This window comes from Oryx dammah, unplaced genomic scaffold, assembly GCF_014754425.2.
Source record: "Oryx dammah isolate SB20612 unplaced genomic scaffold, SCBI_Odam_1.1 HiC_scaffold_10, whole genome shotgun sequence".
Lineage (NCBI taxonomy): Eukaryota > Metazoa > Chordata > Mammalia > Artiodactyla > Bovidae > Oryx > Oryx dammah.
Genome location: NW_024070194.1, coordinates 6450740 through 6471916, shown reverse-complemented (window position 1 = coordinate 6471916; position 21177 = coordinate 6450740). Strand labels below are relative to the sequence as shown.

Sequence of the window (21177 nt, the reverse complement as noted above, 5' to 3'; positions counted from 1 at the left end):
GCATTCTCCTGGCCACAGATGACTAAAACCTGAACGACTCTCAGGACTTTTGTCAGAACTGCTGGAAATGAGGCTCTCTCTTGCCCATTGTCTTTGAACTTGATAGGGTGCAAGGCTGCAGCAAATACAGCCACTTGCTACCATGCTGAAAAGAAAGCTGAAAGGTGGGAAGCGGAACTGAACCAGAAAGAAAGTGGCAGGGCCCTGGCTTGGATGCAGCCTGGCCCAAAACCAACACTGCCCTGAGGCTTCTCAGCTACCTAAACCAGCAAGCTTTATTTTTTGCTTAAGCCAGACAGAGCTGAATTTTCTGTCAGTTCAAAATCAGGGAAAGACACTACATTGTAAGGCAACTATACTCCAGTATAGAATTTTCTTTTTTTAATCAGCCAAAGAAATAGGGAGAACAACTCACCTTGAGGAGGAGGGGGTATTTGCAGATCCTCTGAATAGGAGACAACAGGTAGCCCTCCAGAGGGATGTCCGTGGTCTTCCGGCCTCCGAGAAGCATGCAGCTCTGCAAAGGGACAAGAGATCGTCAGAACTAGCCAAGGACAGCCAAGGAGTCTGGTCAGCCTCAAATAATCGTGGGAAACACTTGCAAAACGGAGCTATATGCAAACACTTTGGAAGCAACTTAAGAACACCGAGGACAGGAAGAAATTTTAAGGTCTACAATCCAGCACAAACCCTAGATCAGAAGTTGACAAACGACAGCCCAGGGGCCAAATCCTGTTTCGGCAATTAAATTTTTTATTGGAACACAGCCATACTCATTTGTTTACATACTGTCCATGACTGCATCCAAGCTATAATGGCAGAGCTGAGTAACTGTAAAAGAGACCTTATCATTGCAAAACCCAAAATATTTACTCTCTGGCCTTTTACAGAAAAGTCCGCCAACCCCTGATCTACAGAAACTCACACACACGCACCAGGACACAGGAACATGGACACTCAAAACTGCCTTGTTCGTAACAGCAAACAATGGAAAGCAACCTGAAAAATGTCTGTAGCTTTCTACAATGGTACACTACGCACTCGTGAAAACGGGAGAACTAAAGCTCGCTATAGCAATATGGGTGAACCTCAAAAACATGCTCTTCAGCAAAAAAAAGGAAACAGAAGAGTATGTATGGTGTGAACTCATTTATATAAAGCTTTGAATGACACACAAAACAAAACTAGACATTCTTTACAGAGAATCTATGGGTACTAAAGCAGAAAGTCACGCATGGGAAAGAAAGGTACCAAGTCACATGTCTACTACGGTCTCTCACACACACCTCACCGTCCCTAATGAGGGGCTGTCCCTAGCCAAGTCACAGTGCCTAGTCCAGTCTAGGGCTCACCATGGCCCAGGGAATGAATGAACCAATGAGTGAATGAGCAAACTGCAACGAAGGGGCCTCAGCCTTCCTCCTCAACAGCATGCTAGCAGCCTGGAAATGGAACTGGACTCCTGGGAAAAGGGACTCCCATCCTATCAGTCATTCACTCATTCCACAAATACACAGTGCATGCTTACTATGCTCTGGACACGGTTCAAGCACTGGGGAACTGCTCAAGAAAGCAGACAAATTCCCTGCTTACAGTCAAGGGCAAATAAGACTAGAGAACGTTTACCATGCGCTTACCATGCTTAAGGTTCTGCACCTCAGCTTCACCCACAAGTAAAGTCTATGCTCACAGCCCAAGAATGAACCAGATCTCCATTCCAGATGCGCAAACTGGCACTCAAGAGCCGGAAGCACTGGCCCAAGTCTCAGACCTGCGTCTGCTGCCTCTCAGGGACCTTTGCGGACACTCTCCTTGGAGAAGCAGAGTCCCAGGGACCCTGGGGCCCTGCTCTGGCAGGAGCTGCATGGCTCCCAGCCCCACGTCTATGCCTGGCACAGACGGGGGATCGGGGCTGCAGCAGCTGGGATATGCCAGGCCCCACACCGTTCACACTCGGGCCTTTGTCCTCCGAGCCAGCGCTCCCCACAGGCTGCCCTGGTGATGTCAGCTCTGGGCAGAGAGAGCGAGACAGCGAGTGGGGGCTGCTTTCCAGACGCCCCCAGCGCTTGGCGGGAGAAAGGCCTGGCTCTTTGTTCAGGACCAAGAAGTTTTCACAGGACTGTCACAGCCACCACCTCCTCTTCACCCCAAACATCCTAGATTATTGTTTCACTTTATTTTCATTAAAAAAAAAAAAAAAAAAAACGGCAAGCAACAGAGCAACTCACTATTCTAATAAGATTATGCCCCAGGCAGTATGGGAAGAACTTTTGAGAATCCTCTCTTTAAACCATCCTAATCCACAGAACTGATCCAGGTGATGTGCCATCCTCACCCGCTTCCCAGCCTTCTAATGGCAGCCATGCCTGGCGTGATCCCAGGTCCTCCCTTCCACCCACGCTTATCCCCACCTTACCTTATCCAGACCCATCACTCTCACCTCTTTAACCATCCTTTATGAAGAAACACTCAGCTTTCTATCTCCAGCCTGGCCCCTCGGTTCCCTACACCCCAGACTCAAATCTCTGATTCCCACCTGGAAATCTAACAGGCATCGTAAACCTCATATACATCCAAAAGGAAATTCTTTTCTATTTACCTCTCATCCTGGCTGCTACCCAGCCTTCATCATTTCAAGAAATCATATCTCCACTCTTCCAGCTGTTTGGACTCCAAACCCTGGAGTCATCTGTGATTCCTCTTGCTCATTAATACACCAATGCCAAGCATACAGCAAACGCTATCAGCTGGACAATCGACTCTACATGAATCCAGCTACCTCTCAAACTCAAAGTTGTTTTTTTTTTAAAGAGCGGTAAAACTTTCTGATAGCCAATATTACTTATATATCTTGGTGATATATAGTGTATTAATGTATAATATGGGCTTCCCAGGTGGCTTAGTAGTAAAGAATCTGCCTGCCAATACTGGAGACGCAAGAGATGTGGGTTCAATCCCTGGGTGGGAAAGATTCCCTGGAGAAGGAAATGGCAACCCACTCCAGTATTCTTGCCTGGAATATTCCACAGACAGAGAAGCCTGGCAGGCTACAGTCCATGGGGTCACAAAGTCGGATATGATTGGGTGACAGAACCCTCAAACCACTACCACCCCATCTTCACCACTGTCATCTCTTGCCTGGATGGTTGCAGCAGCCCTTGAAGGGGGCTGAATCATGTCCCCCCAAGCGCCCCGCCCACCTGGAATCACAAAATGCGACCTTCTTTTTAAATAAGGTCTTCACAGATATAATTAATTAAATTAAGATGAGGTCATTCTCATTCTGGATTAGGGTGGACCTGAAATCAACTAGCTCCTTGCCCTTAAAAGAAGAGGACAGGACACAGGGACAGCAGCCAAGTGAAGAGGGAGCCAGAGACTGAGGGTCTGGTTCACAAGGCAGAAACACGTGAGGCCACCAGAAGCTAGAAGAGCAAAGGCGAGGTCCTTCCCGGGGGCCTTCGAAGGGAGCAGAGCCCTGCCGACACCATGATTTGAGACTTCGGGCTGCAGAAGTGTGAGAGAATCATTTTGTTTTAAGCCACCCAGCTTGTGATCATTGTAACAGCAGCCCTGGGAAACCCACGCAAGCCCCCAGCCTGGACTCCTCCTAGCTTCCACCGTCACAGGGCCAAGGAGAGCCGTTCAAAATGCAGATGAGTGCACGTCATTCCTCTGCTCAAAGCCATCCCATGGTTTGCATCCCACTCAGACTAAAATTGAATATTCTATTGAAAGTACTGCCACATGCTCCAACCTGGACGAATCTCACAGACGTTCTGCAGAGCGTAAGAAGGCAGACACAAAAGCCTCCTTGTGACTCCATTTGTGGAACATTCTAGAACAGGCAAAAAAACTAACCTTTCATGAGAGAACCTGGCCACAGAGGTTACCTCTGGCTGCACAAAGGGGCACGACTGGGAAAGCGGATGGAGGAGGGCGCTTTCTGGAGTGACGGAAGGGTTCTAAATCTTGATCTCGGCGGTGGCTCCACGGGACCACACATATGGGAGAATTCGTTATGCTGTGAGTACATTCACTGCACGTATGCTACACAGCAATATAAGAGCTTTCTAAAAATCTCAGATTTGTTCCATTGTCTAGACGTTCCTTCATTATCTGGTCTCTTTCAATCTTCCTCCTACCCCCGCTTCCTTCTGCTTTTCCTCTCAAACTCTCCAATGAAGATACCGTGCCCTTCTCGCTACTCCTCAAACACACACGGGCCTCAGGACCTTGGCACTTGCAACCCTCTACCTAAAATACTTTCCCTCCAGATACCACTTGTCTTTCACTCTTAACTTTACCCAGGTCTCTACTTAAATGCCACCTAAGATGCTGTTATCCAAAGAACCAACTAAAATAGCAGCCGCCACCCAAAAACATCCTGTCGTCCTTAACTTACTTTATTCCCGCCAGAGAACTTAATGCCACGTGACATACCATGGAAATCTCCCCTATGAGGATGGCCAGTCCATGAGAGCAGGGACTCTTCTTGCTTTGGTTCACTGTTGTATCCCCAGGACTTAGAATGATCCCGACCACATGTCAGGCAACTCAAAATGAAACTGGTGAATGAATAAGGGAATCCATTATCCCCATTTTGCGACAAGAAACTGAGGCACAGAAAGAGGAACTCCCCGCCCCATCCCTCCGCTACTGCACAGCACATCATGAATGGAAAGCAGATGGTGTCTGCTCCCAGTGCCTTTACATCCCATAATAGGCTCGAGACGGCTCTTCTGCAGGTGGCCAGAAGCAGGGAGATGCCAGCAAGGAGGGAGACAGATGGCGTGTGTGCTGGCGCTCCACAACTCCTCCCCTACCCAACCTGGCCCAGCCGGCTGTGCTGGGAAAAGGGCAGCCCGGCCACCAGGAAGACCGCAGAGGAGAGAGGAAGGAGAAAAGAAGGGAGGCCTTTTTGTCCCAACCCCCCTGCAAACAACTTCCTGGCATCTTCCTGCTTCTCAAGACAGAGCTGAGCCCAAGAGGTGGGACTCGGGTAGTCCAGAGCCCGGGCAACTGGACCACTACTGGGTTTTGGGCCAATCACAGAAACATAGCCACGTGTGTGATCTTACACGGCCTGACTTGACTTTGCTTTGTGCCCAGTCGCTTCTGAATATGAGTGGAGAAGTGGAAACGGAAAGAGGCAGATACCAGCAACAAAAAGCATCATCGGTCCTGAACGCTTAAGATGCTTGGGACAAAAGCGGAAATCAGTTGACCAATCTGTCCTGCCTCAGATGCTCGCTGGAACTGGGCCAAGCAACACCAGCTCACCAGTGAAGGAAACATACGTCGTGACTCAAATCCTGGAAATACATTGTTGGAGACTGTGGACTAGGGCAAAGTGCCATTAAGAATTGTATGACATAGTTTAGCTCTCTGGGCACGTGGTTAAGATGCTTTATGCCAGGTCAGTTGACTGTTCTACTTTTGTGTGCCGAATCCTGTGTGTGCTTTCAGGCAATAAAATAGTATGGGGGCTTAAATAAGGCTTTAATAGGCAATAAAATAGGTGGGAGCTGGGGTGGTCTGTGACTGAATAAGCAGGGAATTCAGAGTCAAAAAATAAAGAGCCGAATCCGTGAGAAGCACAATCACTTCTCAAGTATGTACTCTCAGAAAGTCACTTAATATTTTGGAGTCATCAAAAAGACTGGCGGCAAAGTCTAGATAGTGGCCCTGAATGTATTCTTCTTCCATAACAAAGGAACTTCCGGCTAGGCACAGGGCTGCCCAGAACAAAGCTTAGATTTCTCAGCCTCCCTTGCAGCTAAGTGTGGCCATGTGACTAAGTTCCGGTCAATGGGACATGAGAAGAGCTGTGTGCAGCTTTCTATGGTGCCCATAGAAGGGGAGGGGCCAGCCCTTCTTCCCATCCGTCCTGCATCTTACTACCTGGAGTGTGGAAGTGGTGGGATGTCATCTTAGACCATATCAATGATGAGGGCATACACTGGAACACTGACCCCTGACACTGGGGCCCCTATAATAGCCCTAGATTGTCTATTACCACGCTGTTAACACAGAAGGAAATACAATGTCTACCTTGGTTAAAGGGGCTTCCCTTGTAGCTCAGTTGGTAAAGAATCTGCCTGCAATGCAGGAGACCCGGGTTCAATTCCTGGGTTGGGAAGATGCCCTGGAGAACGAAATGGCAACCCACTCTAGTATTCTTGCCTGGAGAATCCCATGTACAGAGGAGCCTGGTGGGCTACAGTCCATGGGGTCACAAGAGTACGACATGACTTAGCGACTAAACCACCACCACCATCTTGTTTAAAGCATGATTTGGGATGTCTGCAAGGCAAACAAATGTATTTCTCAACTCATATACAACAGATAGTGGCTGGTAAAGTTCCAAGGGGGCTTCCCTGGTGGCTCAGATGATAAAGAATCCGCCTGCAATACAGGAAACCTGGGTTAGATCCCCAGATTGGGAAGATACCCTGAAGAAGGGAATGGCTACCCACTCCAGTAGGCTTGCCTGGAAAATTCCATGGACAAAGAGTCCGTGGGGTCACAAAGAGTCCAACACAACTAATCGACTAACACTTTCACTTTTCACAAAGCTCCAAGGAGATACATGAGAACTTGTTTCATATACAAGTGAATTATCCAATTATCAGGAAGACCATCATTGGTGTCTGTAGTTTTGCCTGACCAATACCTATTCTGAACTTACTTCCACAAGTGGAAACCAACTGTCCTTTAGGGATGCACCCCATCCTTAGGGCCTGCGGTGTGAGTGGAGTTGTCCCCACCCTCCGGGTCCAGACGCAACCAATCTGAGCACTAGCCCATCCTCGTCTACAGCAGTTGGTTCAGGGATTTGGTCTGGAGCCAAGCTGAGCCAATGAGCAACAGACCCAGAATTTTTACAGTTACTATTAGAAGAGAGGAGCCCTCTTTTGGGTTTCCCTGATAGCTCAGTTGGTAAAGAATCCACCTGCGATGCAGGAGACCCCAGTTCAATTCCTGGGTTGGGAAGATCACCTGAAGAAGGGCTAGGCTACCCACTCCAGTATTCCTGGGCTTCCCTGGTGGCAACACACTCCAGTATTCTTGCTTGGAGAATCCCCATGGACAGAGGAGGCTGGCGGGCTATAGTCCGTGGGGTCGCAAAGAGTTGGACACAACTGAGCCCTCTTCATCCTGGAGTTGCTCGGCTATGAGAGGTACAGGCATGGAGCTGCCGCAGGCTGCGTTGCCCCCTCATGAGGAGAGCCTGCCTGGCCACAGGGCAAGGTAGGAAACACAGAACCAAGAGGCCCTGCTGGACGTGTCGCTGGGACACCCAGCCTCTGCTGCACCTGAAGCCCTCTTAGGTCTTAAACTTCCCAGAGGAGTGAACTAGTAACTTTGTTTTCCTTAAGCCAATTTTAACGAGATTGTCTTCCACTTACAATTAATAATCCTAATAATACAATTGAGGCTTTCCTGATGGCTCAGATGGTAAAGAATCTGCCTGCAATGCAGAGACCTGGGTTCAATCCCTGGGTCGGGAAGATCCCCGGAAGGAGGAAATGGCAGCCCACTGCAGTATTCTCACCTGGGGAATCCTCTGGACAGAGGAGACAGGCAGGCTACAGTCCACAGGGTCGCAAAGAGTCGGACACGACTTAGCAACTCACACACACACACACAATAATATAATTACACCTTGTTATCAGTTATATCAGGATCATTACTTTAGACCAGGAATTGGTCCATTTGGCTCTACGGCCAATCCACCCCCCTATATCTCTCTTTATAAATAAAGTTTGGCTGGAACACAGTTCATTTCTTCATACTACTTATGGCTGCTTTCACGCTATAGTAGCAGGGTAGAGCTATTTCAACAGGGGCTGTAAGACCAACAAAGGCGAAAGTGAGCCACCATTAGGCTTTCACAGAGAACGTCCCTGCTGCACCCAGACCGCCCTGGCCGAGGAGGGGTCAGGCGGCGCGGGTCTGTGTGGACCTGCAGGGTTGAGGCAGAGAGGACGGGTGCGCTGCGGCTGCAGCTGACTTACCAGAAGGAAAGCGCGCACGGCGGGGATCTTGTTCAGCTCCACAAGCAGCCGCAGAGCCTTCTCGTGGTTGCTACAGTACTCCTCGTACACGCAGAACTTGTCCTTCTGCAAGACAAGGACAGAGCCTGTGGGGGACAGCTCACAGCAGGAAGGCAGATGCTGGGAGACGTGCAGGGCCCAGGACCCTGAGAGATACCCAGCAGGTGGGGTTTCAGCTGCAGGAGCTCCCACTGACCTCCCACCTCCACTCTCGCCCCAGTTCTGCATCCAGTGACCTCCCAGGCAGCAGCATGGCCCAGGGTCAAGGATACGGGCTCAAGCCAGGCAGACTGGACTTGCACCCTGGCTCTGTATTTCCAGCTGTGAACTAGGGCAAGCTAGCTGACCTCTCTGTACCTTGTTTTCCTCATCTGTTAAGGGGGAATTAATTACAGTCCCTAGCTCATGGAGTTCTTAGTTAAATGATTTAATAGGTACGGTTTCACCATACAGTAAGTGCTCAATAAATGTCTTTACAATCAAAACGTAAATCAGATTGTGTCACACCATGGCTTAAAACCCTGCAATGGTGTCCTGCTACACTAGGAATGAAATCCAACACTTCACTATAGCCTTTGAGGGTCAGCCAATGTGACCCTGCCTTTCTCACTGGCCTGCTATCTGCTCCTTAGATTTGCCAAGCCTGTGTCTACCTCTCGGCCTTTGCTCTCATCTTTTTGCCTGGAACACTCTTGCCCAAAGCCTGGCAACTCTGCACCATTGGGGTCTCAATTCAAATGCCACCTCCTCAAATGACACCTGGACCATCCTGGCTAAAGTGGCCACCCAAGTGTTCTCTATCACTCCTCCACTGCCATCTTCCTTTTCTTTATAGCATTCCCACCATCTGGAATTATCTAGATTATCTGTTCATCATCTGTCCTTTCCCACTTGGCCATCGGCTCCCTGAAGGCAGTGACCACATCCTCTAGTTCACTGAGGGGTCCCCAGGTCCCAGCACAGTGTCTGGCACACAGTAGGCCCGCAGTGAACACTTAATGAGTGAACTCACACACCTGCGATGCACAATGCCCTATGTATATGAAACACAAGAGTCTACATAAGACGCAGGAATTTGGGAGAACACGTATTTCTCTGGTCGCTGCCATGCAGCAGTGGCATTGCTGAGACGGGTGATAGCTCTCTTGAGCTCCAGAAGTCCCTGAGCCCAAAGCTAGGTTCTTTACAGGCTAGAGGTCACCTGTGGGTCACCAGATCTGTAACCATCAGTCAGGGTTTCTGGGACTGGAGCGGCCAGGAGTCCTCTTCGCAGGAAGCTCTCCACCGAGCAGTCTCAGTTCCCAAAGGCTTAAAGGATACCTCCTCCCATCCCGCCAAACCCCAAACAAGGATGTCCTGGGGAAGGCCACAGGACAGGAAGGGCTGACGGGTCTTGACCTTGGGCTGGGAGGTGGCTGGGAGACCCCAAGAAGCTTAGGAAGGAAGAGGTGGGTCTGCAAAGTAAGCAACTCGTCTTGTTTCTAAATAAGCCCTAGTCACCCTGCCGGTGGGCGGAGGTTTCGGAATCAGTAAGCTCCCTCGGGGGCTCCGTGTGCACCATCTGAGCTACAAAAAGCCTACAGATGGAGCCCACGGCCAACACGGAACGTGCACTGAGGGGTCAGGACCGGCCACCCTACACTCTCCTGGAATGCGGGTGGACTCACTCACATCTCACAATTCCCTGACACGCGGACGACTGTATTCGACCCCTCACTCACGTGGGAAACCAAGGAAAGGCTGGTTTCCAGGGCCGCACCCCTAGCGAAGCAGCAGAACAGGATTCGACCTCTCTAAACCCCTATACTGATGTCCGGCTCTACAAGAGACTACAGGCTCTGCTACTGGTACAGCTCCAAGGTAAGACAGCAAAGCCCCAGGGCCACCACCAGCATCAGCCTCCAAGTGCAAGCCCAGGCTCTACAACCAGACCACCCAGGTTCACAGCCCAGCTTCCCAGCTCTGTGACCTCGTAAAATTTCAGAGCCTCTGCATTCGTGCCTATAAATTATCGATGGTGATGACCTCCTGGTAATAAGGTTGTTGTGAGGGTCATCAGGTGAATTTATAGTAAATGTGTAAAAGAGCGCCCAGTAAGGGCTCCTTGACTATCAACCACCACTATCATTGCTGTTGTTGACGTTGCTATGATGACTATTGCTATTATTTCCACAAATTCACTATCCCATTGGTGAACTCATCTATACTATGACAGGTGGGGTAGTGGATGGGTAGGTTTTGATGGCAAAAAAGAGACGGGCAGAGTCAGGAGAAAGAGACTGAAGTGGACTCATAGGCCTGGGGCGGGCACCAAGGAAGGCACCAGGAGGATTTTGTGAAATATGGTGACTCTTGCCTGTCAGTAGATTTGCTGTCTCATTTTTGCACTGTCCATCTCCCCACAACCACCCCCTGGACTAGGATCTCCCTGGAGGCAGGGTTTGCACCTGCTTAGGTCACGGCTGCGATGCCAGGAAGGACGGAAGTCTCAGACCGAGAGGAGACGACTACTTGATGAATGAAGCGAGGGCGCAGCCGGGGCAGCTGTGTGGTGCCCGAGACCCTCACCCCAGCCTCACTCTGCTTCTGATCCACCACAACACAGCCTCAGCTCAGGGTCAGCCCACATGTTGCTTCACCCACCCAGCACCCACGGCCCGTGGCTCTGGTCTCAGCCACCAGTGTTTCCCCCGGGCACCTGCCTCCTACACTCTGACCCCACTGACTCGACGGCACCCCCAGGCACCAGGGGTGAGCATGTGGCCCAGGCCAAACCAGTCAAAGAGCTCCCAGTCCTGGCAGCAGTGGTCACGTGACCCAAGTCCCGGAGAGCCCTCAAGGAATTGTTGGAATTATTGCGAAGAGAAGCTCTCTTTGAACTTTTGTTTCTAAGTGAGCAGACTGTCACCCTGAAACTGCTAAGGACCATCTCTGTCACCACTCCAAGAAATAAAACCAAAACAGAAGAAAGCAGACCCTAAAGATAAAGACCACGTTCTGAAAACAGCACATGGGATCCTGGATCCAGCTATACCTGATGTCAACCGACACTGACTATTTCATTTGTATAAGCCAATTAAGTCCTTTCGTTGTTGTTGTTGTTTAAGCCTATTTGAGTTGTTTTCGTCACTTGCAGTGAAGACAGTCCTAAAATACACACATTCTAAAAGGGGAAGAAAATGAAAAAATGGATCCAAGCCTGGTGAGATAACACAGTCTCCCTGTTCATCCCTATCTGCACCATGAAGGGCCTGGATCAAAAAGCACACCCCAAATCTGTTCATCTTCACATGCCAACCCCAATCAACAAGGAATGCTGGCTGAAACACTAGTGAGAACAACTCTGGAGCCCCATGGAGAATGCTGTTATTGATTAGTGATGTCTGCCATGGATGCATGAAAGGGGAGTAAGTGGGAAGATCTCCACGGGTTTGTTATTCCTCACTCCCTGAGCCCCTTCTCTGGCATACTCTCATCCTCTCCTTCCATACTGAAAAGGGCAGGGGACCAAGGTCTGAGGCTCGGAGAAGTTAAATTTAGCAACTGACAACATCCCCTCTTCAAAACCACGCCGAGTTTCATCACTCCCGTCTCCATTTACGGAGCCCAATCCCAGCTGCATCTCAGGCTCAAGATGCAACAAATGTGAAAATGCTGCCTTTGACAACAAAGAGGCCAAGTGTTCCATTTCCTCCTGGGGGCCCACAGCGGGCTTTGATTGTTTGGCCAGGAGGAAATGGACACACAGTTGTACACACACAGATGTGGGAGGTGGGGAGCTGTGGGTTTGGGCTGTGGGTTTGGGCTGTGAAGGAAGAGAAAGGGATGGCTGCCCGCTGGGGACAGCTCAGGGAGAGGGTCAAGCCCCCAGGGAGGGCTGAAGGGTCAGCAGCAGCAGTGGCTGCTGTCCACAGTACCCGGGGGTGGGGGGGGCGGTTACTAGCTCCATGGAGACCATCTGCTCCCAACCACACTTCACACCCACAAAGACTGAGACTCGGAGAAGGGAAGGAGCTGGCTGTGCAGACACCTCTGGTGGGAAGAGGAGTGGGATATTCAGGTCACTTTCCCCAACCGATCATCTACCTGTCCACAGAGCTGACCACACCACATCCTGCTAAACCCTCCAACTCTTAGAATGCAGTCCCTGCAGGATCGCCACCCCCTGCTGATGACACCCCTGGTCTGCCTCCATCACTCACTCATGCTGGCCTCCCTGCCTGCCCTCTGTGGACCAAGCCTGCTCTAGCCAAGGCCCCCAGTCCCAGCTTCCTCTCCATGTGGAATATCCTCCCCCAAGATCCCCCACTTCACCACCTCACAGAGGCCTTCCCTGACCAGGATGGCCAGATGAAACACAAGACACTGAGCTGAGTGCCCTCAGATAAACCATGAATCATGTTCTAGGATAAGTATGTACCAAACACTGTATGAAACACGTTCTGCATGCGTGCTCAGTTGCTCAGTCCTGTGCAACTCTTTGCAACCCCATGGACTGCAGCCCACAAGGCTCCTCTGTCCATGGGATTTTCCAGGCAAGGATACTGGCTTGGGTTGCCATTTCCTTCTCTAGGGGATCTTCCCAACCCAGGGATCAAAGCCACATGTCCTGCATTAGCAGGCAGATTCTTCACCTCTGAGCTACCTGGGAAGCCCATATGAAGCATACTTACATTAAAATATAATTTGCTGTTTACCTGAAATCCAAATTTATCTCACCCCTATCCGAGGTGTTTTTATTTGCCCAATCTAGCAACCCTATTCCTAACTTCCAACTTTCATACAACCTCAAGAAGAGTTACTCCTTACACAGGCATCATGTATTCTTCACAAACCCACGTCCCCATCTGCAGTGACATCCTCTCTCAACTGATGGACCCTCCACGCCTTCGGCCTAAGAGCCTCATGGCAACAAAAGGCAAGTCTGTCTTTTTTAGGGTACCAACTTCAGGGCCAAGAACAGTGGCTGGTGCACAGTAGGTGCTTAATGATACTACTAAGAGACTTTATCATGTAGAATGGTAAAAAACACAAGACTCAGAATCAGATGACTTTAGCTCAAATCCCAGCTCCAACACTTACTGGCTGGGTAAGCTTGCACACTGACTTAAGCCTCTCTGGGCCTCAGTTTCTGCACCTGTGAAGTGGGTATAATAATAGCACCCACGGTTAAAGGTTGTTGTGATGTTGCAATGAATTAATACACATAAAGCACTCAGAACAACACCTGGGACAGAGAAAGTTGACTGAATGCTAGTCTGTGATCATCTCAGTAGCCAGGGGTTGGGCCTAGGGGTGAGGCGGTGATGGAGTTTCCTGCCATCCACTGACTGGGCAGCAGGGGTGGGCTGGTCTGTAAGCCAGGGCCCCTCATGGGGTCTGAGATGCCCCTTCCTTGACCACAGAGCTCTGTTCCCAATAGCCACCCCACTACCCTGGTGCGGTACTGCTGGCCCGGGCACTCCCTCCCTTTGGGGCCCTCAGGGATGCGGTGGTGGGCGTGCCCCATCTGTGCATCCCTCCCTGAGGACCATCGTCAGTCTGAGACAGCCACCTGGCCTACCTGAGGCTGTCCACCCACTCCCCAGAATGGCCCCCTCCAACAGAGGTGCAGAAGCCCCATTCCCTCATGGCAATTTGGGGTGACCTGAAGGAAGAGGCACCCCCAGCTCCAGCGTTCCCCCAATCCCGGGTAGGGTCAGGCCTAGTGGAGAATGCAACCTTCTTCTTGAACTGCTTCCAACAAGGCCACCTGCACACAGGCCTTGGGCTTCCAGAAACCCAACCTACAGCAGTGGCCCCTTTTGAAAAGAATTCAGCGGCATCCTCCGTGAGCATGGGGGACACAAGGTGACGACTGCAATATTTTAATGAAAAAGATGTGTTTAAGTTAAAAACTCCGAGTCACCCACTGACTGAGAAAGCAGACTCCGCTTTCAGCTATTTCAGTAACCTCAAGGGAGGGTCTCAACAAGCTGTGGTGGGCACCAAAACCAGTCTGATGCTGTTCACCTGCTGCTGCTGCTGCTGCTGCTGCTGCTGCTAAGTCGCTTCAGTCATGTCCGACTCTATGCAACCCATAGACAGCAGGCCACCAGGCTCCTCTGTCCCTGGGATTCTCCAGGCAAGAACACTGGAGTGGGTTGCCATCTCCTTCTCCAACTGTTCACCTGAGCAGGCATCAGCTCAGAGACACAGGTGGGCAGAAGTTTCTGGAATGAATGCTGTAACACACCTTGGCTTCTACTGCATTTATTTTTAATAGTGAGAGACACTCACTTTCCAAATCCAGTAATGATGCAAATTTCCCTCTTAAATAAGTTTGTTTGGCTCCCCACAAAGGGCTGAACGTCCACTGCCAACACGTCAAGGTTCTGAGGATAAACACTGCCACCACGATTTTCCAGTTCGCTGAGGCCTCGCAAGGAGAGCTGCAGGCTGCGCACGGGAGGGCACGGAAAAGAGGGCTGCATCCTGGGCTCCAAACTCCCCACCTTCCTTCCTCCAGCCATCCCCGCATCTCTGAGCAAATGAGCCCCGGTGGGGACTCACGATCCAGAGACCTTGCTGGCTGGTCCGTTAAACCTGCTTACCACGCCTCTGCAGCTCAGGCAGAGAAGTCGGAGGACCCAGGAAGCCTGGGTTTAGTGGCAAGCTGGATAATGCACCTTGAGGACCCCTTCCCTGCCCTCAGCTCAAGTATGGACTGTTTCACTTCCAGCTCAGATGCCATCCCTTCACAGGCCGTCCCAACAATGTCACCACCTCCCGGAAGCCTTCCCTGGTCCCTCAGCTGGAATAATGCTCACAGCTGACACTTATACCAGGCCAGATTTCAGTGCTTCACTCGAATTAACTCATTTCACCCTCATGACGGTACCCCACGGCAGGTACTATTATCACTCCCGTTTTACAGAGTCAGAGACTGAGGCCCAGAGAGGTGAAGTGACTTGCCCAAAGCCACTCAGCTTTTCAGTGGTAGAACAGGGAATCAAACCAAAGCAGTCTGGCTCCAGAGCAATGGGGGTTCACTCCTTCCTCTGAACCTAAATGGAAGACTGCCCCCCATCCTTTTTATTTTCCTATTCAAGATACGTGTCCTGGGGAGTTTCCTGGCAGTCCAGTGTTTAGGATTCTGTGCATTCACTGCTGAGACCGAGGTTCCATCCCTGGTCAAGGAAATAAGATTCGCAAGCCACAGGGAGCAGCCAAAAAAAAAAAAAAGATAAAAAAATAAATAAACAAGTAAAAGATATGTGTCCTTAACCACTACTGCCGCTTGCCCCTCTCGCCACCCGTATGGATGCCATCCTGCCCAAGGGCACCAGCATCTCACACATGCAGTGACCTCCTCCGGGTCTCCCCACCTCCCCCGCCCCTCCAGGCCTCTCCCTTGCAGCAGCCCCAAGAGCAGATCACGTCCCTGCCCTGCTCCTCACCCTCCCTGAGTGCCCGGCTCACCTGTGCCCCGTTTCTCTTTCATGTTCATTCTATTTCAAACGCTGAAGAACAGTGGCCACGTGGACAGCTAATATCCAACATTGTGAGCACTTCCTGATGTGCTGTTCTGAGCCCTCTCCTCCCTTATGTTAACAAACCTGATCCTCAACAACATCACGGGCCAGGTCTAGTTTTATACCCATTCTACAGGTGAGGACATTGAGGCACAGACAAATTAAAACAACCTGCAGAGGCTAACATCGCCCATGAGCAGCCCAGCTCTGCCCTCCTGGTCTCGGACCATCCGGATGTGACACCGTGGAGAAGGGAGTTAGTGACGATGTCACTGACAACGTAAGTAAGCACCAACATGGACTAAGTCCCTGCTCCAGGCCAAAGTCTCTCATCTCATTTCTGCGGACACTTGAGGCGGGATAAGCCTCTGTTGTGGGGATTATGGGCTGTGGGTTATGGGCTAATTGGTGGCATGGCTGGCCTCCCCACACTAGGAGCCAATAGCATGGCCCCCCTCCCCGAGCTGGGACAACCAGAAGTGTCCCCAGATGTGGCCAAACGTCCCCCTGGGGGCAAAATCATCCCCTGGTTGAGAACCGCTGCCCTAGGCTACACATTTGATCATTTTACCTCTTTGAGTCTTTCCATCGACCCAAGGAGGCATCATTATCCCTACTTGTCAATCAGAAGAGGAAACTGAGGCTAGGGGAACAGAAGAGTTTGGCCCAGGCCTCTGCCCATGAGTCCAGGGCAGGTTTCCTCCCGGTGGGGAAGGTCCCCGGCAGCACAGGACGAGCAGGTGTGGAAAAGCAGGTGCTTTCTGCAGGCTAAGCCCCACCGTCTTCCTCCAGCCAACCCCCCTGCCCCACAATTCTAAGTGACTTGGGAAGACAGCGGCCACGACAACCAGACGCAGCCTCCCTATCTGGCAGTCCCAGTGGGCGCCCAGGGGTCAGACACCCTCACCGGCCAGCGGGTGCCCCGGCCGGGACTCAAACGCTGGAGTGTCTGACCCAAGTCCACCCCGGGGCCCCGCCAAGCCAGGAGGCCACAGGAACGTCACAATGCAGTCATTCAGCCAAGAGCTCTGAGGGAAGGGGGAACCACACTCCAGGTGACACCGAAGGGAGGGGAGCCAGCTAATAAGCCCCTTGGTCTGCTGGGTTCGACACTCCACCTGCTGTTGCGGGGACAGAGGTTGGGCCCGCCTGCCCACTGGCCTCTCCATCACCCAAACAAACAGGCCTGCAAGTGAAACTGGTCAAGGGGACCCAGGGAGAAGCCTATTCCCTAAAAGCTACAGGCTCCGACAGGGGCTGGGGGCACTGTACTCACGAATTTTAAGAACACATTCCCAAGTTCGTGCTGAGACTGAGGCTCCGGATGTAAGCAAAACTCCAAGGCCTCCAGGAAATCCTTATGAACCTCCAGGATGTCTTCGATGTTCGAGAACAGGATCTGTGAGGGGAACACGAGGCCCAGGGACAGCATCAATCCAGGCTCAGAGGGACAGTAAAATGAAGCCTTAAAAAATACATAACCCCCCAGTGCAGGCAAGGAGGGCACAGGGAAACGGGCTCACAGAAATCACGATAATAACAAAAATACTGCCAACATTCACCAAGCAGGACTAACACCTAATCCTGCGCTGAGAACTTCATGTGCATTTACGGCATCTAATCCTCAGTGTAACCCCAGGAGGCAGGAACAGTTCTCATCCCCAGTTCACAGACGAAGAACGGAGGCTCAGAATAAATTATTAACTTTCCCGAGGTCACGCAGTCCAGGGAAGCAGCAGACAGACGTGAACTTCACGCTCGGTGCGCAGAAGATCATAGACATATTCACCACAGTCTAAGACACGCACCTGGTATGTCCAGCCATGGGCATTGTTTAAAATGGTGAAGGTAGTTCCAGACACCAATTCAAATGATGTGATAAAAGAAATACTATAGGGAAGGAAGATCAAAATGCCGTTCAAACCCTCACAAACCATACAAGAGTGTTTGTTTCCCCCAGAAGAACCTATGAAGTTTGAAATGCACAGTCTGGCCCAGCAAGTCTGTATGTCAGAATTGAACCTTTTGATCAGTCATTTCCAACCAGGGACAGTTTTGCCTCCCAGGGGACATTTGCCGACGTATGGGGGCATTTTCGATTGCAACAAATTCAGCTGTAACAAATCAGGACGCTCCTAGTGGCTGAAAGGTAGAGGTCAGAGATGCGGCTGAACATTCTACGAGACAGACACAGAACAGCCCCCTCAATGGCAAAGAACGGTCCAGCCCAACACGTTCATTGCACCAAGGTTGAGAACTGGGTGGATGGCCAAGACCATATACGGCAGCTTTATCTGCAGTAGCAGAAGACCAGAGGAAAGTTAAGCATGCATTGAAGGGGCCTTGTGAAATAGTTAAACAAGCTGGACTGGTTATATTTAAATACATCCCATATTCTGAAATACTCTGAGCCTGTGAAAAGAACCTGCAGGTTTGTATATATGGATCTGGAGCCCTGGAATGATCCTTGATTGCATACTGTCAAGTGGGGGCTGGGGGTGGGGGGAATCATGGCACCACTTGGAATTCCAATATGGATCCATCTGTGCAAGGTAACACACACGCAAAGGCCTCTCTGCTCTGCGCTGGCAGAAGCAGAGACCCCTGGACAATTCCACCAACTGGGAACCATCAAGGCCTCTAAGAACAACTAAAGGAGAATTTTCACTGACTCTAGGCCCTTTGAACTGTGAAATTCCTTCTTCTGCTTTTTTTAAAAAAAAAAAAACAGGTTCATTTTTTCATTTAATTTTGAAGAAGGCATTCACAGGGTTCAAAAATCAAAATATTATAGGAACAAAAAGTTCCTTTTGAGCACCCCAATAAATACAACGCGGAGTCCCTCTTCCCCCACTTCCCACCTGCAGCCGCCAGCAAGCCGGGTCACCAGTCACTGCAGCTTACAGCTCCTTCTAGGGTTTCTTACACAGTCATTCCTTCAGCGAGGACTAACTGAGCCCCTGCTGTGTGCCAGGCCCTGGGCACACAGAAGAGAACAGCCCCCTACCTGCCTCCATGCAGCTGACATTCCACTGGAAGGGAACAGACAGCCAACAAAGAATTGTAGTTTTCCAGGTGAAAAGACTCACTCAGGACGAACGTAAATCAGGAAGGGAATCCCAGGGTGCAGCAGGAGGAAGAGTTTGCAGGTTTAAACAAAGAGGGCCAAGGACAGCCGCTCTGAAAAGGTGACACTGGAATCAAGGTCCTGAGGAATGAGGACCAACCCCATAGACCCTGCAAAGGCAGCAGACAGTCTGTAGAGGCCTGAGGGTGAGCAGCGAGGGCCAAGGGGCAGGAGACCACGCATCAAAGCCGAAGTCCCAGAGGGCCAGAGACCCTCTTCCACCTCGCCCTTATCCTGGGGGACACTGCTCATATGAAGTGGCTGGAAGAATCACCCGCACTGTTGGGTTATTTTTCTCTTTCTTGTTCTGTCCAGCTCACATGGTTGAATGTGCTTAAAGACCCATAGGATACATCCTATTCTTACACTCACGTCAAAGAATGGCTGCAGAATTTCAAAATAAGTTTATCTGTCTCCTGCACATACACCCCAAAGAAATGAGAGCCTGTGTCCCCCCAAAAACAGATGAGAACAGTCATCACAGCCAAAAACTGGAAATTGCACACATAGCCACCGAAAGGAGAATGAATGAGTCAATACTGGTGCATTAGTACTATGGATTACTACACAGCAATCAACAGCAGTGACTCCCAGCTACACCAAACAACCAGGGCAAGTCTCACAGACGTAACAGCGAACAAAAGATGCCAGGCACCACAGAGGGATCATTTTTATACACGGTTCAAGAAAAGGCAGAGGCAACCAACGCCACCAGAAGTCAGTGCTTGTCTTTGGGGAGGAGGCATGTACTGAGGAGCTGCACTTAGGATTGGGCCCTTTGCTTTATATGAATTATACCTCATAAAAAAGGTAATTTTTTCAAATGGCAATAAATTACAATTCTTAATTATAATGCATACTGTTAAGATGTAATAAATAAACGTGCTCAGTCATTTCAGTCATGTCCTACTCTGCGATGCTGTGGACTGTAGCCCGCCAGGTTCCTCAGTCCATAGGACTCTCCAGGCAAGAATACAGGAGTGGGTAGCCATGCCCTCCTCCAGGGACCCACGGATTGAACCTGAGTTTCCTGCGTCTCCTGCATTGCAGATGGATTCTTTACCCACTGAGCCACCAGGGAAGCCAATAAATAAACAAGACTGTAATAAATAGACTAATGAACAGTAGGGACTCAGTAAATATTTGCTTTCTGAGTGAATGCATGAAAGGTTCAATGCCAGCCCTACCAGGAACCAGGCATGCACTGACCCTGTGTAGGTCTCTTTACATCTCTGAGTCTCAGCTTTCTTATCCAAAATACTTAACTCAGAATTATCAAGGTACAATGTACAAGGCGGCTATCAACCTTGGACATATGCAGAGAGATGTCCGGCGTGACCAAGCCCTTTATGAGCTGTACATGCTGGGCACAGCTGACTCCCACCCTGCCCCAGCTCCCCCTCTCTCCAGGCACCAGGACCCCAGAGCCCCACAGGGCTGGAGGCGGCTTCTCAGAGAGTGAGATCACACTGGAAAGCCAGGCCTGGGGACCTCTGGGGCCCGTACTGAGCACACAGAAGGCCTATTGACTTCCTCCCGAAACTCCCCAGAGCCACAGCCAAGATGAAGCCTGGACCCAGTTACTCATCCGCTCTGCCTCGCACTCAACACCCAGTGCAGGGCAGGGGCCCGGGCTGCCAGGAAGGCAGCTGGAGGTGCCAGGCTCCCAGGGGCACTTGGGAAGGGATTTTCCACCGGCACCAAGCCAGGGGCCCCCATGCGAGGAGGCTAGGAGACAGGATGGTTGTACTGAGCAAGGGGAGAAAAATCCTGAGCTGACAGTGGGGGTCCAAGGCCGAGTCCTCCTCACAGACCCCCAGCACGGTCCGCTCACAGGACCCAGGAGCCTCCGGGGGCCACAGGGAGCAAGCGGAGGGGGGGGAGCGGGTAGGGCAAAGCCAGCTGCCCGTGGGGTGGAAGCACCCACCCTCACCCCTGCGCCCCCTCCGAGCATCACCCAGGGGAGCAAACCCACCCCCACCCCCACGCTGCCTCAGAGCATCACCGAGGGGTAGCAAGGCAGCTCTGCCTAGCAGGGACAGCAGGGGCCCCGGGCCCCCACCTTGACGTTCTCCTCCGTCAGGCCCTTCTCCACTGAGTCCGCCGCGTTCTGCCGGATGCGATGCAGGAATGCCTGGAAGAGAGAAGCAGGGAGAGGTGAGCTTCCACGATGCCAGTCCCCTGGAGGGGGCACAAAAGGAAGGTCACGAGTTCAAGCGCCAGTGAGGCCCTGGACACAGGCAGGAAAGAAGCAAAAACCTATTCAGCCAACACGTCTTTATGGAACACCTACCTGGCCAGGCTCTGCGGAGACCAACACAAGCCCTGCACCAAGGACCTGTGCTCACACCTGCGTCATTGCCCAGGGGACCCCCATGGAGTGCAAGTCGTTTTCCCATTATTTTTCTTGTTTAAAAACTTAACTTCTAAATAATAACCATTCGCAGGGCTCAAAAGTCAAAACTATAGGAACTTC

At 51.1% G+C, this 21177-nt stretch overlaps 1 protein-coding gene across 1 annotated transcript in view; it reads right to left on the bottom strand.

Moving 5' to 3' along the window:
* Nucleotides 1–20913, bottom strand: part of PREX1 (phosphatidylinositol-3,4,5-trisphosphate dependent Rac exchange factor 1) — a gene marked incomplete at its 5' end in the record, with an annotated part of 105391 nt that extends 84478 nt beyond the window's left edge. The window contains 4 exons of the mRNA XM_040248738.1: nt 416–517; nt 8022–8126; nt 16851–16973; nt 20764–20913. Coding sequence (XP_040104672.1) covers nt 416–517; nt 8022–8126; nt 16851–16973; nt 20764–20913 — 480 coding nt within the window. The remainder of the gene's footprint in view (nt 1–415; nt 518–8021; nt 8127–16850; nt 16974–20763) is intronic.
* Between the last annotated feature and the right edge of the window lie 264 nt (nt 20914–21177).